The sequence below is a fragment of the Miniopterus schreibersii genome (genome assembly GCF_964146895.1).
Source record: "Miniopterus schreibersii genome assembly, chromosome: 2".
Lineage (NCBI taxonomy): Eukaryota > Metazoa > Chordata > Mammalia > Chiroptera > Miniopteridae > Miniopterus > Miniopterus schreibersii.
The window spans coordinates 133,611,563-133,629,931 of NC_138102.1; the positions used below are offsets into that span (position 1 = coordinate 133,611,563).

Consider the following 18,369-nt stretch of genomic DNA (forward strand, 5'->3'; position numbering starts at 1 on the left):
CATGTTCACACCCTTTAACAATTTCATTTCTAGAAATTAATCTTTAAAAAATTCTAAATATTAAAACATGCCTAACATAGAGGAATGGTTAAATAAACTATAATTACTTGCTGAAATATTACAGAGCAACTTTAAAAAATGAGAAAAGATGTCATCAAAGTATTTATAATATAATAAAAGGCAGGATAAAAATTTTTTTAAAAACTCAAGGAAAATATAATAAATAAGAACATACTATATTGTAGAGAAACTCTGGCCTGTTAAGTCAAATTGTGAGCAGGGCATTAGTTATAGCCCCCTGTGTCTTCTAGCCTGGATTATAGGAATACGCTAACACATCTCTGCCTTACTGATGGTACACTGAAACATATCTTCTGAATTGCTGTCAGACTAATTTATATAAAAATATAAACATGAATGTGTCACTTCCCTGATTCAAACTCTTTCCATCAAGCTGCTCAGGATGTCACACATTGGCAATACTTGAAAAGTGTATGCAAATAGACCAAGCTGGTTTTTTGTTTTGTTTTGTTTCTTGTTTTTAGATATGGAACACTTCACAAATTTGCATGTCATCCTTGCTCTGGGCCATGCTAATCTCTGTATCATTCCAATTTTAGTATATGTGCTGCTGAAGTAAGCACAAAGCTGTTTTATACCTCATGTATTTATCTCCTTTACTTTCCTCTTCTATACCTTATTTGCCTGGCTATCTCCTTTTCAGGCTTCAAGACTCTCACCTTCAGATACGCCTTTCCTATGTTCCCGTAACAAGCCTGTCTATACTTCTATCTTGGTATTTACCACACAGTACTAGAATTCTCTGTTTAGGGTCTGTCTCTTTCATTACTCTGTTATAAGGCTGACATGAACTACATAAGACAAAATTTATGTGCTCAAATAATCATAACGTAAAATTAAAGAGAGGTAGGAAAACATACTAGAAGCAGCGCTAAGAGACTTATTTGCATTTTTGGAGTGACTCAAGCATTAGCCTACATTTAATGAGGGCTTACTACTTCACAAGTAATGTACTAACTACTAGCAATATAAGGAAGAATAAGATATTTAGCCTGACCTCAGGAAGTATGTCATCTGGAAGGAAAAATTTCTGGCACAAGACTTCAAAAAGCAAGTAAGCTAAACAGCATGGCTGGCTCAAACATACTGTTCAAGTATATTTCTTGTATTTCCATCCAGATTGTAGGTTAATTGTATTAACCATCTTTGTATCTCCCCTGGTGATTCTTACATAATTATTTCCTACTAAGAATATGTTGTATGATATAGTCTATAAATGTTTATGAAATATCACAAGTATATGTATTGATAAGATAGAATATACTAAATAAAATCAGCAGATAATTTACCTTTTAATGCTGGGGGGAAAATTCCAAAGTATATTTACTCAAAATACTTAAACTAGAGACCTTTTAGTAATAAGACCATGTAGAAATAAAAAAGGTGAGAGAAATTGTGTGAGAAAAGAACACAAATCATACATAATGATTATCTACATAAAAATTCTACATGTATACTGACAGTAGCTGAAAGCCACCATAGGTAGACATAATTGTCATGTTTTTGTGTAGGGGTTAAATAAACAATTTTAAAAGATAGCACAACTCCATTGATTTCCTTGTTTCAAAACAAATTTTTTATTCAAAAAGCAGATTCCCTGTTCGTGTACTTTTTGTATAGCAAAAAGTATATTGTAAGCTGGGATAATAAAAACAATTTGTAACATGGTAGTCAAATACAAGATTAAGGCATTTGGCCTTGTAAATGAAAAACTTTATGTTGCTATCTCTCATTTATGGAGTTTTATCTTTGAAGAAAAAGAAAATTTTGAGAAAATGACCTGTATATTTGAATCAATGCTGACATTACCTGGCATAGCATTCCCATTTATGTCAGCATTCATGACAGCAGTGAAAACAAAGAAAAATAAACATTAAAGGAGGATGCTTAAAAGAAGAGGAGATGTAAAGCAAAGATTTATTCTTCAATGTAATCGTCTCTTGGAAAATAAATCTAAGAAAACTTAAGTTGGCTAGAAATTTATGCTGAGTATCATTAATCAGACTTATTCTAATTAATGGTTCTGATTTTTATAGCAAACATTTGTTTTTTGAATATGTAGAGATCTCTGAGAATTCAGTATCTCATCTAAGACTCTCAATTGTATGATATCTTTAACATCCATTACAGCATAAACATAGTAACCTATAGTCCCTCAGACTACAGAGAAGTAAACAGTTCTCAAGAAATAAAAAAAATCAACTAAATTTTTTTCTCAGTATTAACTGTACTCTGTACTAAGTAGATTAGAAACTATATATTGATGAATTTAAGATCTCCTTGTTCTTAGGAGCCTTTGATTTTTTAAGATGACAGTGGTCTGAAAATCTATAAAATATCTTCGATCAACTACAGACCCAATGAAAAATTTTATTATTGGAGAATAATTAAGGACTTACCATAATATCAGCAATGACAGTAGCAAAAGTAAATATTTGCCATGATATTCTAATATGATTGGCCTATGATGTCTCCAACTTAAAAATATCCAGGTCATAATTCATCTTTAAACATTAATTTTCTCACAGTAACTAATCTACCCAACATGCATCTCCCAAAATCCACTTGCCCACCCTCCCAATCCAACAATAAATACCTTTGCCTTTTCCCATCACTTTCACTATACCCCTTTCTCAACATGCACAGAGCATTATTTAACACTGTGGATAATATAATAAAACTATTGTCTGGACAGAATGTTCAAAATCAGAGAAGAGGCTGTGAGAAACAGATGTAACTTAGAGAGCTAGCCCTAAGGGCAAATTTCCAGCAAAGCTGGCAAACCTAAGTGAAATCTACTCTAGCCTCCCACCCTTAACTGTTCCCAAAAGTCTTCTTTTCATTTTGTAATACTCTGAAATTCCACCAAGCAGAGATTTACTGGTATCCTTTTAAAAGAAAAAAAAAAGGAAAGAGATTTATGAGAGTTAAAGAGATTCCTTACTAGTATCTAGACTTTGTGTAAATTAGCTTAATAGGACTGCTTTTCTTCTATAACTAGCTGAGACCAATAGCACTACTGGAACTGGAAAAGCAGACTGAAGGAACAACCAGCAGCAACTGGGGAACACTGGGGAGGGGTAGCCGGCACGGAAACCTCACAATGCCATGGCAGCACACTGCAGTAGGAAGAATGTGGTGGCTCTGAACATCCCCGGATTTTAATCTGGTTTAACCACTTATCATGTGATCATAGGCAAGTACTTAATCTCTTTGCATCTCAACTTGCTCTACTAGAAAACAGGAATATTTCCCCACAAGGTTGTCTTATATAAGACAGAGTGGCACAAAAAGCTGACAAGTAACAAATTCTCAGAAACGCCAGTTTCCTTCTTTTCCATGTTTATTACTGAGGCAAGAACAGAAAGGTACCAAGAAAAAGAAGAAGTAGACTGTATCAAAATGGTGCCAAAAAGAAATTCTTGAAATCCCTTCTTGAACACCAGGTTCAATCAAGAGAATGTTAGAAAACACTTGTTTTCTTTCTTCCACCCCACTCCCATTTTTTCTTCATGACTATACTGTCTTAGTTTCAGGACTGAAAACTCATATAGTGCCACTAAATTTATTATAAAACTACATTATGACTTGTTTAAAGATAAAGTAGATCTGAGAAGGTGTACTGAGAACCAATCTACCACTCAATTCAATGTAACCAATATGCACTGGATGTCCCGTTGGGGTAAGGTGTGTCTCAGGTGACTGGCAAAAGGTGGAGGATGGGAAGATGAGTACGAAAAACCCTGCCTTTGAGGAGTTAGTAGTTTCACATTTTTTGATTTCAGAGAATTTTATAGCATTCATCTCTGAGGAACCCAGTTAATAAGTTAGGAACTTTATGCTACAGAAAACTTTTTGTTTTTTAAGCTTCTACTTCTATTAGTCAAGTTTTCATTAATTGTTGAATTTTTAATGCAAAAAATTACCTGCCAAAATTTCGGTGTTTCGTGCAGCTATTGTTTTAACTTTTATTATTCCTGATTCAGCAGCCTGCAAGAATAAAAATAATTAGAACACAAAACTTACTATCAACATGAATCTAGGGAAAAGAAATCATATATGATAGATAAAATCTAGAGCACAGACTCAGTCACTATTGTTTTTTATTTTCAAAACTTCAGATAAAGCCTAGCAGTGATATATATAATGTAATAAAATATGATTAATTTAATTATTCACGTGCAAGCTCTGCACTACAGCATGTTACCTTTCTCTACCTTAAGGCACATCTGGAATATCCTAATTCCTCACGAATTTCAATGTTCAGAAAATAAAAAATAATAGACAAAAACAAAATTAGGTTTTTCTTCCATATTTCACACCTCCCTCCCCACCATAAAAATGCCAAAACACTGCAATATCAAGTAAAACTGTTTTGGATTAGAAAAGAATGGATAACCAAGCACTTGTTATTACTTTTAGGTTACATTTTTTTAAACACCCATTCAGTTTTCATAGTGTCCAAAACACTTCATCGTAAGTATCTTTAGCTAGCGGTACTTGGAAATCATATAGCATTTTATACAATGCCACAGAACTGTGATGTCCAATATTGTAGCCATCGACTACATGTATCTATTAAGCACATTATAAGTGGCTAGTCTGAAATAACCTGTGTTCTAAGTTTAAAATACCCATTAGATTTTTGAAGATTTAGTATGATACAAAATGTAAAAAAAGTAAAAAATGTAAACTATCCCTTAAATATTTGTATTGAATGCTGAAGTGACAATATTTGGAACATATTGGGTTAAATAATATAAATGATTAAAATTAAATTTTTTATTTTTTAATGCAGTTTAAAATTATATATATGGATTACACTTGTGGCCCACAATGTATTTCTATTGGACAATGTTAACATATAATATTGATATATAACTTCCATCATAGAAACTCAGAATATTTTAACTATCAAGAAACATGCCTATTTTCCACTTATACTGGTCTCCACATCTCTAAAAATAATATATAAATAGTTATATGTCCCAAGTTTCCCTATTAATTTGCCTTCTACTTGCTCATATATTGTTATTTCTTACTACTTGCTAAAGGACAAGTGGTAGCATGCTCTAAATGTTTAAGAATAATTGTGGAAGAACACCATGTCCTATGGGTTCTTAGTTTGAGGACCAGTGAATTAATGCATAAAATATATAACATAGACCTCTGTCATTTTGTTGGTTTCCAACCATATAAAGCCCTTGCCTGTGTTTGGAGAATTCACAACTTCATGAGTTTTGATGCAAGATAGAGCCTATGTTCCACTATTAAAAACTGAAAATGCCAGATATGTACTTACTTTCCCACATGCCCTGGCTGCCTACACTTATCTTATACACGCACCTACCATATGGAGACTAGTAGCATAGAAAAGCAGAGAGACAAGAGAGAATTCTTTCTGATGACGGCCATAGTGGAGGTGACATGTACTTTCCAAGAGCAGTGACGGCAGCAGAGCCAGTGGTGGCATGAAGTGGTCAGCGCAACCAGTAGTGCAATCTGAGGCATCCAGTCACTGTTCAGCAGAGACAGTAGTAATGACCTCACTGCCATATTTTGCTATGGCTCTAGCCGTTTAGTCTCCCTTTGTCCCTGTACTTTTTCTAAAGCTGGCTCCATCCAGCCTTCTACGAATGTTGTGAGCCATTCAATGTCATTTTTGCTTAACTCAACCAGACTCAGTTTTCATTGCTCACAACTGAGAAGCCTAATGGACACACTTAGGACTTAATAATTTTAAGTGGAAATGTCCCAAATTAAAAAACGAAGGCTACTTGCAGAAAAATATAGTAAAAATAAAGGGACTATTTAAAATAAATTTAAAAAAATAAAGGAACTACTTTCAGAAAAAGAGTACTGATTTTCTGATTATTTGGAGCCATGCATATTAGAAACACTAGAAGCTTAAAAAAAAACTCTTGATGCCCAAATTGCAACCCACTCCATCAGAATGACTGCCAGTAGGAGGCAGGTATAAGAATTTTTAAAATCTTTAGGTGATTTCAACAGGCAGCAATATTTAGGAGGCTATTGTAATAATATAAGCAAGAGATGTGGTGGATAGGCCAGAGGTGACAGTGATTGAGAATAAAAAGTAGTCAGATTCTGGATGTACTGTGAAGATGTACAAAACGGCAAATTTACTACTGTAAAAATTAAAGAATCCTGAAATTATTATGCATACTTTATTATACTCACACATTCCATCTCAAAATCTTTTGGGTACATTTCTTATTGGGCCAATTGAAATTAATCTGTGGTCAATGAGATTTCGTCCATCATCATTTTCAAATGTTCAACCTCTCCTCAACCTCACTATGGCCCTATGTACCCTGCATATGCTCAAATTCAGTATTTCATTCCACTTCAGTCAAAAGAGCTTGATCAAACTGAACCATCATACATTCTAATGTAATTTGTCCTGACTTTCTGAATTCTAGTCAGCATGACCTTTCCAAATCCTAACAGTTCCCAAAAATCAGTCCTAGAGCATGCTAGATGCCAGTAAAAGGTGTCAAATTTGCCAGACACTATTTTGATTTCCTAAGATAAGAAGAGTGGACTCATTTATGTGTCATAAATAAGTATAAATAAATCAAGTTATAAATAAGTATATAATGTTTAACAAATATTTTTATACATATACATGATAAGGAAGAGGATAACGGATTGTTTGGTTTCTTTAAGTAGTTCCAAAGTAGTAAGTGTTTTAAAAGATATATAACTGGTATTTTCATTCCTAAATTCAAGAAATTACTCAAGGACTGTTTGTAGCCTTAGATATAATTAGACCTATCTCATAGCTCCTCATTTTTTACATCCATATTCTAACTGTCAAATTTAAAACTGTAACATAGTATTATCAATAGGCACACTGTGTTGCTGGAAAGTTTCACTATCAATGTTTATTGACAATACCTATAGATCAAGGTCCCCCTAACTACTGCAGTCTTACTTCATACCTAGGCCTAGCCCACTTCTTCCAGAGTAATCTGTATAAATGGAAGTATTCAGACTCAGATTTCCTTCTATTTGTCAAGCCTTATCTATGAGAAGAAGAGTCTTTAACTTCTTGCTTTAAAAATATCCCCTAATCTGATCAGGTACCTTGTACACTCATAGGGGAACTATGCAATTGTAAACACAGTTATTTCTTCTGAATTGGCCCTCATTGACAAAAAAAAGTGCCAGATATTGCAGACTTGGATAGAGATGACTAAGGTTAAGATGGATAGTTTAAATCGCTATTCCTGAGGGCAATCTCTGAGTTGGGAAAGAGAGCCAAAAGTCCTAAATACACGGCAGCACTTAATACTTGTTACTCTTAAAATTAATCTCTTGACAAATATTTTTTCTCTTTCTCAATGCCCTTTGCTTACCAAAACAGACACACTCATCAGGGATTCTGAATATGGAGGCTAGAGACACAGAAAAGCAGAGATAGGAGAGAATGCTGATTCCAATTCCAAGACCACATAGAATATCCCTGACCTCACTTCTCATTCAATAAAATCTTCCTGGGCAATCTCACAAGTCCATGGTTTCAACTTTCTAAATTATGATTCCTAAATCATATTCCTATCCCTTACCTGTCTCCAAAACTACAGAAATTTATAACATAGATGTTTAAAAGACATCTTAAATTCAAGATATTCAAAACAAATGTCATCTCTGTCTCTTACACACACACCCCAACTTTCACCTCAGCCCCAGAAAAAAACTGCTTCTTCTTCCCATAATTTCTCTTTCTGAGCAGCACCAACATCCATCCAGACATCAATGACTAGACATCCGAGGTTTCACCCTCATCTCACAAATCTAACCAGCCACAAGGCTATGTAGTGAACATATCTTGTATTCCTTTTCTTCTCAAATCCCACTCCTAACTTCTCATTATCAACCTAAACTAAAAGATTTTTATATTTACAATCCTGTCCTCTATCCATCCACTGTCACAATTCAATGGTTCCCAGCACACACCACTATCAATGTTTCTCAAAATTGAGTAGTGTACATCTTTTAAATATAAAAATTCTCATGGACCTCCCCAGTCACTGACAAATTTAAGTTTGTATAGATACAACTTAAAATAAACTCTTTAGCCCTGGCCAGTTTGGCTCAGTGGTTAAAGCACTGGCCCACAGACTGAAGGGTCCTGGGTTCAAATCCAACCAAGGGCACGTATACCTCAGTTGCAGGCTTGGTTCCGGGTCCTGGTCAGGGCAAGTACGAGAGGCAACCAATCGATGTGTCTCTCTCACATTGATGTTTTTCTCTCTCTCCCCCTTACACTCTCTCTGAAAAAGCAATGGAAAAAATATCCTCAGATAAGGATTAAAAGATAAACTATTTTTACAGCTCTTAAACTACAAAGCCCGGCCGGGCATGGCTCACCAGTTGAGCGTTGACCTGGGATCCAAGCGATCGGGGTTCGATTCCTAGTCAGGGCACATGCCCGGGTTTCGGGCTCCATCCCCAGTAGGGGGCGTGCAGGAAGCAGCCGATCAATGACTCATCATTGATGTTTCTCTCTCTCTCTCTCTCTCTCCTTTCCTCTCTCTGAAATCAATAAAGATATATTAAAAAAAAAAAAAATTACAAAGCCAACAAATTCACAAATTAAATACAAATTAACACTAACTTAATGTGGAAAATTATGTTTTCCACTGCTAAAAACATGAAGATAGCTGTAGACTGATGGTACAGGTTCTTCTGATTTGGGCACTCTTAGAGAACCATAGCAAGTGACAGAAACCATTTCTCCCATCACTTTTTTCTACAGCAACTACTGAAAAGACTTTCCATCTTATGGGTTCTCTATGGTTTGTACCCGTAACATTTCAGCCCATTCATTTCATTACATATCTCCTTCTCCATTCTAGCTGCATGTCCCATGGGGATAAAAAAACATATTTCACTCATCTCGCCATATAACTAAAGCCTATGACAGTGCCTAGCATACAGTAGCTACATAATAAATGTTTCTAAACAAACAAGTGGAAATTTCTAAATGGAGAGGCTTTACTGCCCACCAATTGAAAAATCCTGAGAAAATTTGATCCAGGTTCCCAATGCCATCAGAGCTGCAGTTTCATTTCTCTGCCATTCTCTTGGTTCTCTGCTGTTCCATGGGTAGGTTCATCCTCAGGCTGCTTCCAATCTTGACAATAAAAATAGTTGTAGCCATTCTACATCTCACCATTTTATATGACACTATCTAGAAGGAGAGAAAGGGACTCTTGCCATAGCTCTTAAGGAAGAAAAAAGAAACTTTCCTTTTCTAGGAGCACTCACTGGCATTATGTGACTTGGGCAGAAATGAAGGGGAGAAAGGAAGAACAGAAATGAAGGGCTTAAATTAGATCAAAATAATTGAGGTAGCCTGGAGCAGGAAACGAGATTAATGCATTTAAATCCAAAGTGTTGAAAATGAAGAAAGAGTATAGCCTACCATGGAACGAAGCAAGAGGGAATGAAGGCTATGAAGGGAATTAACAAATGTCTACTACTAGAACTATGAATACACTTATGTATACATAAAAATTAAATGCTGCTTCCCTTCACCAAAGCTATGTTTAGTTTTTTTAAAATATACTTTTTTTCCCCACAACATCTATGAGAATAGAGCCTGAAAATTAGAACAAATTTACCAAAGGACTAAATTAATTATTCAGAAGACATAGCATGAAACAAGAGCTAAAGAAGAAATGTAAACCTTATTTTAATGTCAACTTGGGTAGAAAAATGTATTCATGTGACACCAGTGAAGTATGATGCTGCCTGCAGACTTATGATTTTAGATGGCAGGTAAAATCAAAACACCTAAAGGCAAGCCCACACTTGGGAATACTTAACAGAGCTAGAACACTCCCTCGAGGACATTATGCTCATAAAACAATTGCTGCATTGAAACCAATAAGATTTTCTACTGTAAAATGCAATTCGTCTACAATCCCAAGGCCTTGAAAAATATTTACCTAATGACATCCTATTCAAAACCTCTGGACTCAAAACAAAACAAAGCAAAACAAAAACCAACTCTGGCTTCTAGGAAGCAAAAAAATTTGCTTATAACAGCAAATGAAAGACAGAGGTCCACATTACATGTGGAAATCTAAAAAAATATCTTTGTATATGTGGTATGCTATATAAGCATGGCATCCCTTTCCTTTTTCTCCCCTCCTCTCCTTCTTAAAATTTAATTTCTGACAAGTGTCTACTTAACACCTTCTAGATATACAGATGTTTTGCACTATGGTGGATAGCAGGATAAACAAGATGCAAAACTGACCCTTACAGAGCTTTTTAGAAAAGAAAAGAATACTAAAATAGCTATAACAGAAGGTAAAAATATAAGACTTACATGGAAATAACATAAAATAAGCTTAAATGAAAGTTAAGAAAGCAGAGGAAAACTTATTAGCTTGAAAATCCTGGGCAGGAGCTGCAACTGTGTTTGCTCCAGCAGCTAATTAGTAGTACATGGCACGCAACAGGTATTCAAAAATTATTTCATGAGTAAGGGAATGAAGAAGAAATCAGAAAATTATCTGCAAAGTTGGTTCGTTCATGCAACAAATGGATGAGCAACTATTTAAAGTGGGGTTAAATGAAAGGCAGGATTTTTATTTTAAAAAGATGTGAGCAGGTGATTCCAGGCCAGCAAAAGGAACCTCAGAAGCCATAGCACGGAAGAAGAAAGCAGTAGGGCATGCCTGGAGAATAAAGAGCAGCAATACAGTTTGGCTGAAGTATAAAGGTGTGTGAAGAAAAAGATGACAGTAATGAAGTTAGAAAGGAAGGCTGGGAAGATCAAGAGGATCTTAAATGCTATGCTAGGGAGTTCTATAAATACTGAGTAGCCAAAATACTTTTTAGCTGTTTAAGTATATTAATCAGATGAAAACATTTAGAATGGTTTGTCTTTGGTGCCATTAATGCATATTAAAAGCCAGGCATATGACTGAAACCTGGAACTATAATAATAGCTGACAAAGTAAAAAAAAAAAGGTGAGGTATGTTAGAATTTGGAGATGAAAGGGACAGTTGGCAATGAATAAAGGAGAGCTGCAGAAGAGAAAAGAGCTAAATAGGATTAAGGTAAGCAACAGTGATAAATGCCATTAACAGAACAAGTGAAATGGGGAAAAGGCCAAGTTTTAAGGAAAATCATTACAAGTTCCACCTGAAGTATGTGAGAGATTGGAAACACAGGTCTTAACTCAGTAAAGACTGCAGAGTTGGTGAGGTAAATTTACCATCAGCATTGTGGTAAGGCCAAAAGCAATGGGAGTAGATGACAGTGCAAAGGGATGAGCATGAACCAAGATGAGGACTGAAGACACAACTTGAGGTACGCTTATATGTAAAGAAAAGGAGAGGAATACTGACAGAGGGAGGAAACAGGAAAGGAGAGCATTACAAGAGTCAAAATGGCAGAATTCCAAGATGGAAAGAATGACTATTTGTCAAGACGTACAAATGGGAACGACGATAAAAACAAGTTAAGTATGTTTTAAAGGCATGTGCAGCATGATATATAATGGGGAAAAGGAGGGGACTTAGAGATGACTCACATCCCAATTCTTCCACTTTCTAGCTTTGCTTACTACCTATGCAAGTTACTGAACCTTTCTAAACCATAGTTTCCTTCTATGTGAAAGTGAAATGGCATGTTGCAACAGAGTCACAGATGTAAAGTCCCCAGCCTAGTGGAAAGACAATGTTTTACTCAACCTTAAGTTAACTTCATGAAAATAAAGGCAGTCTCTCATTCAGTTCTGTATTTCCTGCAATGCCTTACACTTAAGGAAATTAACAAAATTTTATTAAAGTATAACAGTAATAACAAAACCCAATATTTTGTATATGGTTGAAAATAAGCTGTACTTATGTTAAAAAAAAGAAAATAATTCTATTTTTGAACTATGTCTTCCTTTTTGGTTTATAGGCCAGGGGTAATGTCCTTTATTTCTTCTGTGTCACCAAATCACAGTGCTAGAAAGATGATCAATACATTCTTCTTGACGAAAGGGTGTTTTCACTGATCTCTGCTCTCTATCCATTTTCTACATGACAGTAGAAATACAATGGTCAAAAATTTAGTAAAAAATAAACTATTATGTTTTATACTTTAACAATAAATTTCGTGGCTTTGGTACTAACTTCCATGAATATATAAAACATGTTAAAGACTAATCAAAAGCTTTTTTAAGAACTGTCACTATAAAAAGCTCTTAGAGTACTGCAATAAGGTAGTAAAAGTTTCGAAGTCCTAGTGAAAAGTTACTGCTTATATTATTCTTGAAATTAACATCTAAAATATTTATTAAAAAATCAATTTAATGAGACCTTAGGATTCTAATGTACTTTTTCTGGAATAAAGTCAGCAGCACAAAAACAAAGAGCACAGTCAAAAACAAAGGCTACTTGTCTGTTCACACAATTGTCTAAACTTGCATTATATAGAAAGCAAGTCTTTATCAAAATGACTTATAACTGCTTTCCACACTTGTCATATTGTTCTGACTACTGTTGGCAAGTTTTTTTGAGTAAAATATGAAAACTAATTTATTTCAGTATATAAAACATGAATTTATCCTATTATGCTTCTGAGAGAAAGAACACAATTGCTTGTAACATACAAATTTCTGTGACCAAGTCAACAGAAAAAAACCATAGTACATTACAAAATACTAAATCAAAACAGGTAATGTAAACATTATTCAGCCCTCACTTGAAACCTGTATGGTTTTGTTAACCAATGTCACCCCCAAAAAACTCAATTACAACAACAAAAAGATGTTTTTAAGTGTGGGTGAAATTGTTCATAGTCTTTCTGATTTGGAGTGTCATATTTGCTATGTCTGATGTACTGCATTTAAACAGAAATGGCTCTCTCTTTGCTTTGGGATTGAGTTTTAAATTGAATGGATAGTTATTCAAGGGGCACTGTAATATATGAAAGCACTGGTTTGTAAGGGACTGAAGTGGGGTGAGAGGAGGGTCACTCTGTCTTACCTCCTGGATTTCCCATTATGAGGACCTAATTATCTACATAAAAGTGAACCATTTTGACCTCAAACTCCTGTAACACAATATTTAAAAGAAGAAAATGGAATTGCCCAAATGCCATTGAACAGTTTTCAAAGGTCTCTTCAAAAGGGAGAGCTGATAAAATCCATGTCCCAAACCTTCCTCCTTGCTTGCAACAAGGTGGGAATTCTGCAGCTTATACACAACCGTATTTCGAGGATGTAAATACTGCTTTATGGATTCCAGTAGTTACTTTCAAAACATACGAAGGCTTTTTTTCCCTTTAAGAGTCAATACTTGTAAGGGAGAAAAAGCTGTGTATGAAGATGTTAATTAGCAACATCATCAATACCAGCAAGAAGAAATTGGAAGCACGTATTCTGGAAGTTGTTAAGTAAATTATGATGCATGGACTGTGATGAAAGATAATACATTCCTTAAAATGATAATAAGAAACACTCGTATATATAGAAAATGCTTAAGCTAAAGTATCAAGTGAGAGTAAAATTATGGAATATATGGACATAGCGATTCCACGTCTATCAGTATAACTGGGTGGATGGATGCCAACTACAAGAGGAGACAAAAATGAAAGTTGCGCAGACATCAGTGGGATTAAAGCAGGGCCCATGAGAAGACCATCTTGGAATGTCAGGAACCAGCCTGAAAAACAAGCCAACCTGAGTTCCAGCGGTGGGAGTGAAAGAGACAGACAAAGTTATGGGATCAGGAGGACTGCCCTCTGGCGAGGAGCAGCCCCAAATGGCTTCAACACCTTTATTGTATAGTGAGTAACAAACAACTGGTACTGAGGTGAGGGTGATACAAAGTAGTTCCTTCAAAGCTGCATGAACACTCTTTCAGAGTAAACATCCTGCCTCCTGCGTGAACCTAGACCTTGGTAATTTCTTTATCTAAGCTCCTCATGGGAACTTGTGGGGAGGGTCATGTACTTGACTTCAGACCCTCAGGTGGTGGACCATGTCCAGACACGTCACGGGCTCCCAACATCGGAATACACCTCATGGGAACAGACCAGAGAGTCTTTCTGAACTGACAGCCTGGGAGCAAGCAGGACATCAAAAGTTTGCTTAAGTGACCCCATAATTCATTGTAACTGGAATCACATAATTTGACTATGAGACTTTTTTTCCTTTGTTGAACATAATTTCGACCTGAAGGGGCAGCGTGGAGGAACAGAAATAGGGCACGGAGTCTGGGTTGAATCTCTGGGTTTAAACTCTGGTTTAATTCCCTGCTCTGTCATTTATAAACTGAGTGAATTCAATTTCATCATAGGTAAAATAGGCTTATTTTGGGATTTGAACAGGTCAGTAACTAATGCTTTTCTCTTCTTCCAAATAAGAATCTGAATAAAATCAACGTGGGGAAAAAACAACATTATCCAGCCCTCATTCTCCACTGTCATAAGGGCCTGAAAATCAGATCTCCCTACCAGAAGAGCAAAATGACTTGGGCCTCAGTCCCCAAAGAGCTGGCTAAAGGGAAAATCCTGTCATGGTAACTTGTGCTAAAAAAAAAGTTATACTGTTGAAGTATGAACATTTACATTTAAGGACTAAGAAAAATAAGCAGGGGGGGGAAAGGGGAAGGAACATATTGCTGTTATTATTTAACTAATCCCCTTATTAGAAAATGACAAAATAAAATTATAACCACTATAAAAACTATTTAATATGCAAAGGATAGATTTATAAATGAAAATAATTAAGATGGAGAAAACTATGTAGAAAATCCAAAGATAAGTAATAGCAGTAAATAAGGCACTATCTTTATCAATGTTCTTTTCTCCTGTTTTTCTATCAGTTGGAATCTTTAAAAAATCCATCTTATCGTTAATTTAAATATATATATATACTTATATATATACATTTAAATATATATATAGCCAAGTTAATTTAAATATATATATCGTTAATTTAAATATATATATAGCTTGGCTATATATATATTTAAGTAGAAATTACTAAAAACTTAAAGATTAAATATAGTATGCCTCACTTCATTCTACCTTAAGTATTGGGGAAGGATACATCTCTTCCAAAAAACATATGAAATTAGAACTGTATTGGATTAAGTTCTTGAGCAGACTAGTCAGAACAAGTATTTTCAGATAATACTGTGAAGATACTGGGAGAATGGAAACTAGTGAACTAGTATACGGATGGAAATGCTTCTTATACATAGAAAGACTTTGTCTTAGGGCCTATCAAGCACTGCCCCCCCAAAACAAACAAAACTAAAGACATCAGTTCCTTAAAGAACAAAAGTCAAAACTGCTATTAAATTCCAGGAAAAATTTAATTCAACCAAAATATCTTAAAAGTCAAGCTTCCCTCCTAAATAATCATCACTATTAAGCTAATTACTTCATTCTTGCTTTAAACTTGTGACAGTCATTTTTCAATTCCTAAAGTAGGGTCTTAAGTACAATAGAAGTACCACTGGTTAAGGAATCAAAGTTCTTACATTCAACAAATTATTACAGAGTGTGTACTATATAGGAAATTATGTATCAGAGATAATCACATTTACTTTCACCACTGCCTCAAAGACTAGGTGCAATTACTAAATATCTCTTTAGCCAATGTTCAAGTTCCTAGATTAGAAATGAATTAAGTTCTAGAACTTTGTAAGTTACCTATTTGGAACTCTGAATGTGCTTTCCAATAGTAATAATGTAATAAATGGAAACTAAATTCTCAAGCTAGAGGCCTACAATATAGAGGAATCACAGTTTTTATATAAATTATAAGAACAGTTAGTTCTATAAATTATTGTTAAAATTATAAAATTGGATTTGACATTTTCTAAGAGCGTTTCTCTTACAATTGGAACAACCTAATTTTTAATATTGTGATTACTTTCAACATTAGATGATAGAGAAAAAATAAAAAGTGACATTGAAATAAACTACTGAATATCTGAAATAAAACATACAATAACGGTCATCTTTCCAAAAGTGGTACATCTTGTTTCCTTCATTAATATTTGCTTACTTTATTAAGAAAATACGAGATGGTGTTTGTTAAAGACTGATGAGACCAAAGCTCTTAGAGAAAAGTTAAGGTTCCTTGGAAGCCTAAAATCCAAACGTAAGGTTCCTTGGAAGCCTAAAATCGAAAGTTCTAACTACAGAATTTTTACAACAATAAAGACAAAACATTTATATAATTATGAAAATATTTCAAAATTCCTTGGTGAACGTTTAGGGCAATTAGTAAATAAGACTGCAGGTATACCATACTACATTAAATAGACATAAAAATAAAATCATTGCTTTGACAAAAATATCACTGAAATATCTTATTTAGAAATGAAAGAAATTAAGCAGCGTTTTGAAAAGTTTAAGAGAGATTAAATGGCACCTTAAGAGAAAGAGCCAATAATAACTAAATGTTAAAAATTTCAATTCAGGAAACATTTGGAGAATTTAATTTGTATACATTCAATAATATGAGCCTCTTTAATAATACCCTTTTTGCTCTGACAACTTTCCCATCATGATCTAATAAATCCACCCTTTAGCCCTATTTTACGTCTGAAATAAAAGTGAAGTTCAAAGAGGTTAAGATGTATTCCTAGCACAAACTTCCCACTTCAGAACAAGGTTTAACATGGTCATGGTGGGTCTTCAATACATGTCGTAAGTTACGTGTCTCTGGATAATTTGTTAATACTTCATGAACTGACACAGTTTAAGCTGCATGACAACATAAGAAATGCTACTTCCAATTGAGTGATATATACCATAAAGGCGAGGAGCACAGATTTCACCGCACGATGAATATTAGCTGTTAGAAGCGACAAACATAAATTTTTCCGTTCTGGCTTGGCTTTTCCGAGTTTGAAAAAGGCCAGAAAAGGCGAGGCCAGAAAGGGCTGATGCGGCTCACGCCGCGAACTTCATGACTAACTCCGAAGTACAGGAGAGCCTAGAAAATCAAAGCGCCTCACACCTCTCCAAAGAAACTATAGAAAGCGTTTGTGGAATAACCCACCGACTCGCAAATCGGGACAGGTGACGGCCAAATGAAAATGAGAGCGGGCTGGAGGATGGCTGTGGAGCACGGGGTCTCACCGGCACCGGCAAGCTCCCCGAGCCTTCCCCCGACGTCGCCCGAAGCTTACCTCCTTGACAGGTGGAAATTTCTTCTTGCATTCCAGGGACAAGGCCCTTAAGTCGCTCTGCATATTCTCCAGGAGCTTCTTCACCGCTTCGGGGCTGTTGGTGCCGGACATGATCCACCTAGTTCCAAGCCAATTTCTGAGCGGCGCAAACGAACTCCGGCGCTGTCAGCTCCTTGGGGCGACAGGCAGCTCTCTCGAGGCGCCTCCGGTCCTCCCGCAGCCCGCCTCTTGGGCTCCGCGCGGACTCGGCTGGGCCTGGACTGCCAACCCCGAGAGAGCCCGAGTGCCTCCCGCAGCCTCCACGCAACTCCCCCGGCTCCACTCCGCGGCGCGCCCCGCCCCGCTAGGCCCCGCCGGCTCCGGCCGAGGAGCCCCCTGAGCCGGCAGGTTCCTCCCGCTGCCGCGTGGGCCCAGCCACACGGGTCGCCACAAGCCAGCCTGGCCAGAAGCTTCAGCGCCGGCTCCCCAAACCCAGCAGATTCTCCGACGCCATTAGCCGAATCGCCCACAATTCCGAGCGCGGCGGGGACACGTCAGCAGCACTTCCGGGCACCACGGCCACCACCCCCGCCGTGGCCAACCCGGGCCGGCGAGCCGCAGGCAGGGCGTGGCCAGGGGCGTGGCCAGGCGTAACCAGGGGGCGTGGCCACGCTCGGGGCAAGCTTAGTTCCGGGCGGGGGCGCCTGCCTCGGAATAGGCTTAGCTCTCGGTTTTCCACCCCAGGATTTTCTTCCTTTTCGGTGACAGGCGTCTGAACGGAGCACCGGGTATTCTTTAGCGTATTTTTTTGCGTATGTTTGTGTTAAGTTGTATTTCGTTGTAAACAAGTTTGCTTCCTTTTGGATTAATCTTCATTTGTCGCGTCCCTCTTCATTCCTTCCCTCCCGAATCTCTGGGCTCGTGTCCCCAGATCAACGCCTCCCTCCTTTTAATTTTTTACGCCCTTGAGCACCTAAATTGCAATTCCTCCATAGAGGTGCACTGACTGCGGAGTAGCCACTTGTTTCTCTAATCTGTAGGATGACAGATAAAACTGCCAGACGCTCCGCCGGCTTTCCAGTTCACCCAAAGGAACAGCCGGAATTCCTTCTTTCTCCC

The 18,369-nt window shown here is 36.6% G+C and overlaps 1 protein-coding gene across 5 annotated transcripts in view; it reads right to left on the reverse strand.

The window, feature by feature from the left end:
* Nucleotides 1-17,818, reverse strand: part of MON2 (MON2 homolog, regulator of endosome-to-Golgi trafficking) — a 90,290-nt gene extending 72,472 nt beyond the window's left edge. For 2 of the 5 annotated variants that reach the window (XM_081129435.1, XM_081129434.1), the window contains exons 1-2: nucleotides 17,272-17,783; nucleotides 4,008-4,071 (exon numbers count right to left, since the gene is read on the reverse strand). In XM_081129435.1, coding sequence (XP_080985561.1) covers nucleotides 4,008-4,071; nucleotides 17,272-17,382 — 175 coding nt within the window. In that variant the 5' untranslated portion in view covers nucleotides 17,383-17,783. Of the gene's footprint in view, nucleotides 1-4,007; nucleotides 4,072-17,271 lie in introns of all 5 variants that reach the window. The other 3 variants (XR_013998250.1, XM_081129436.1, XM_081129437.1) reach the window with 3 other exon arrangements.
* Nucleotides 17,819-18,369: the final 551 nt, after the last annotated feature.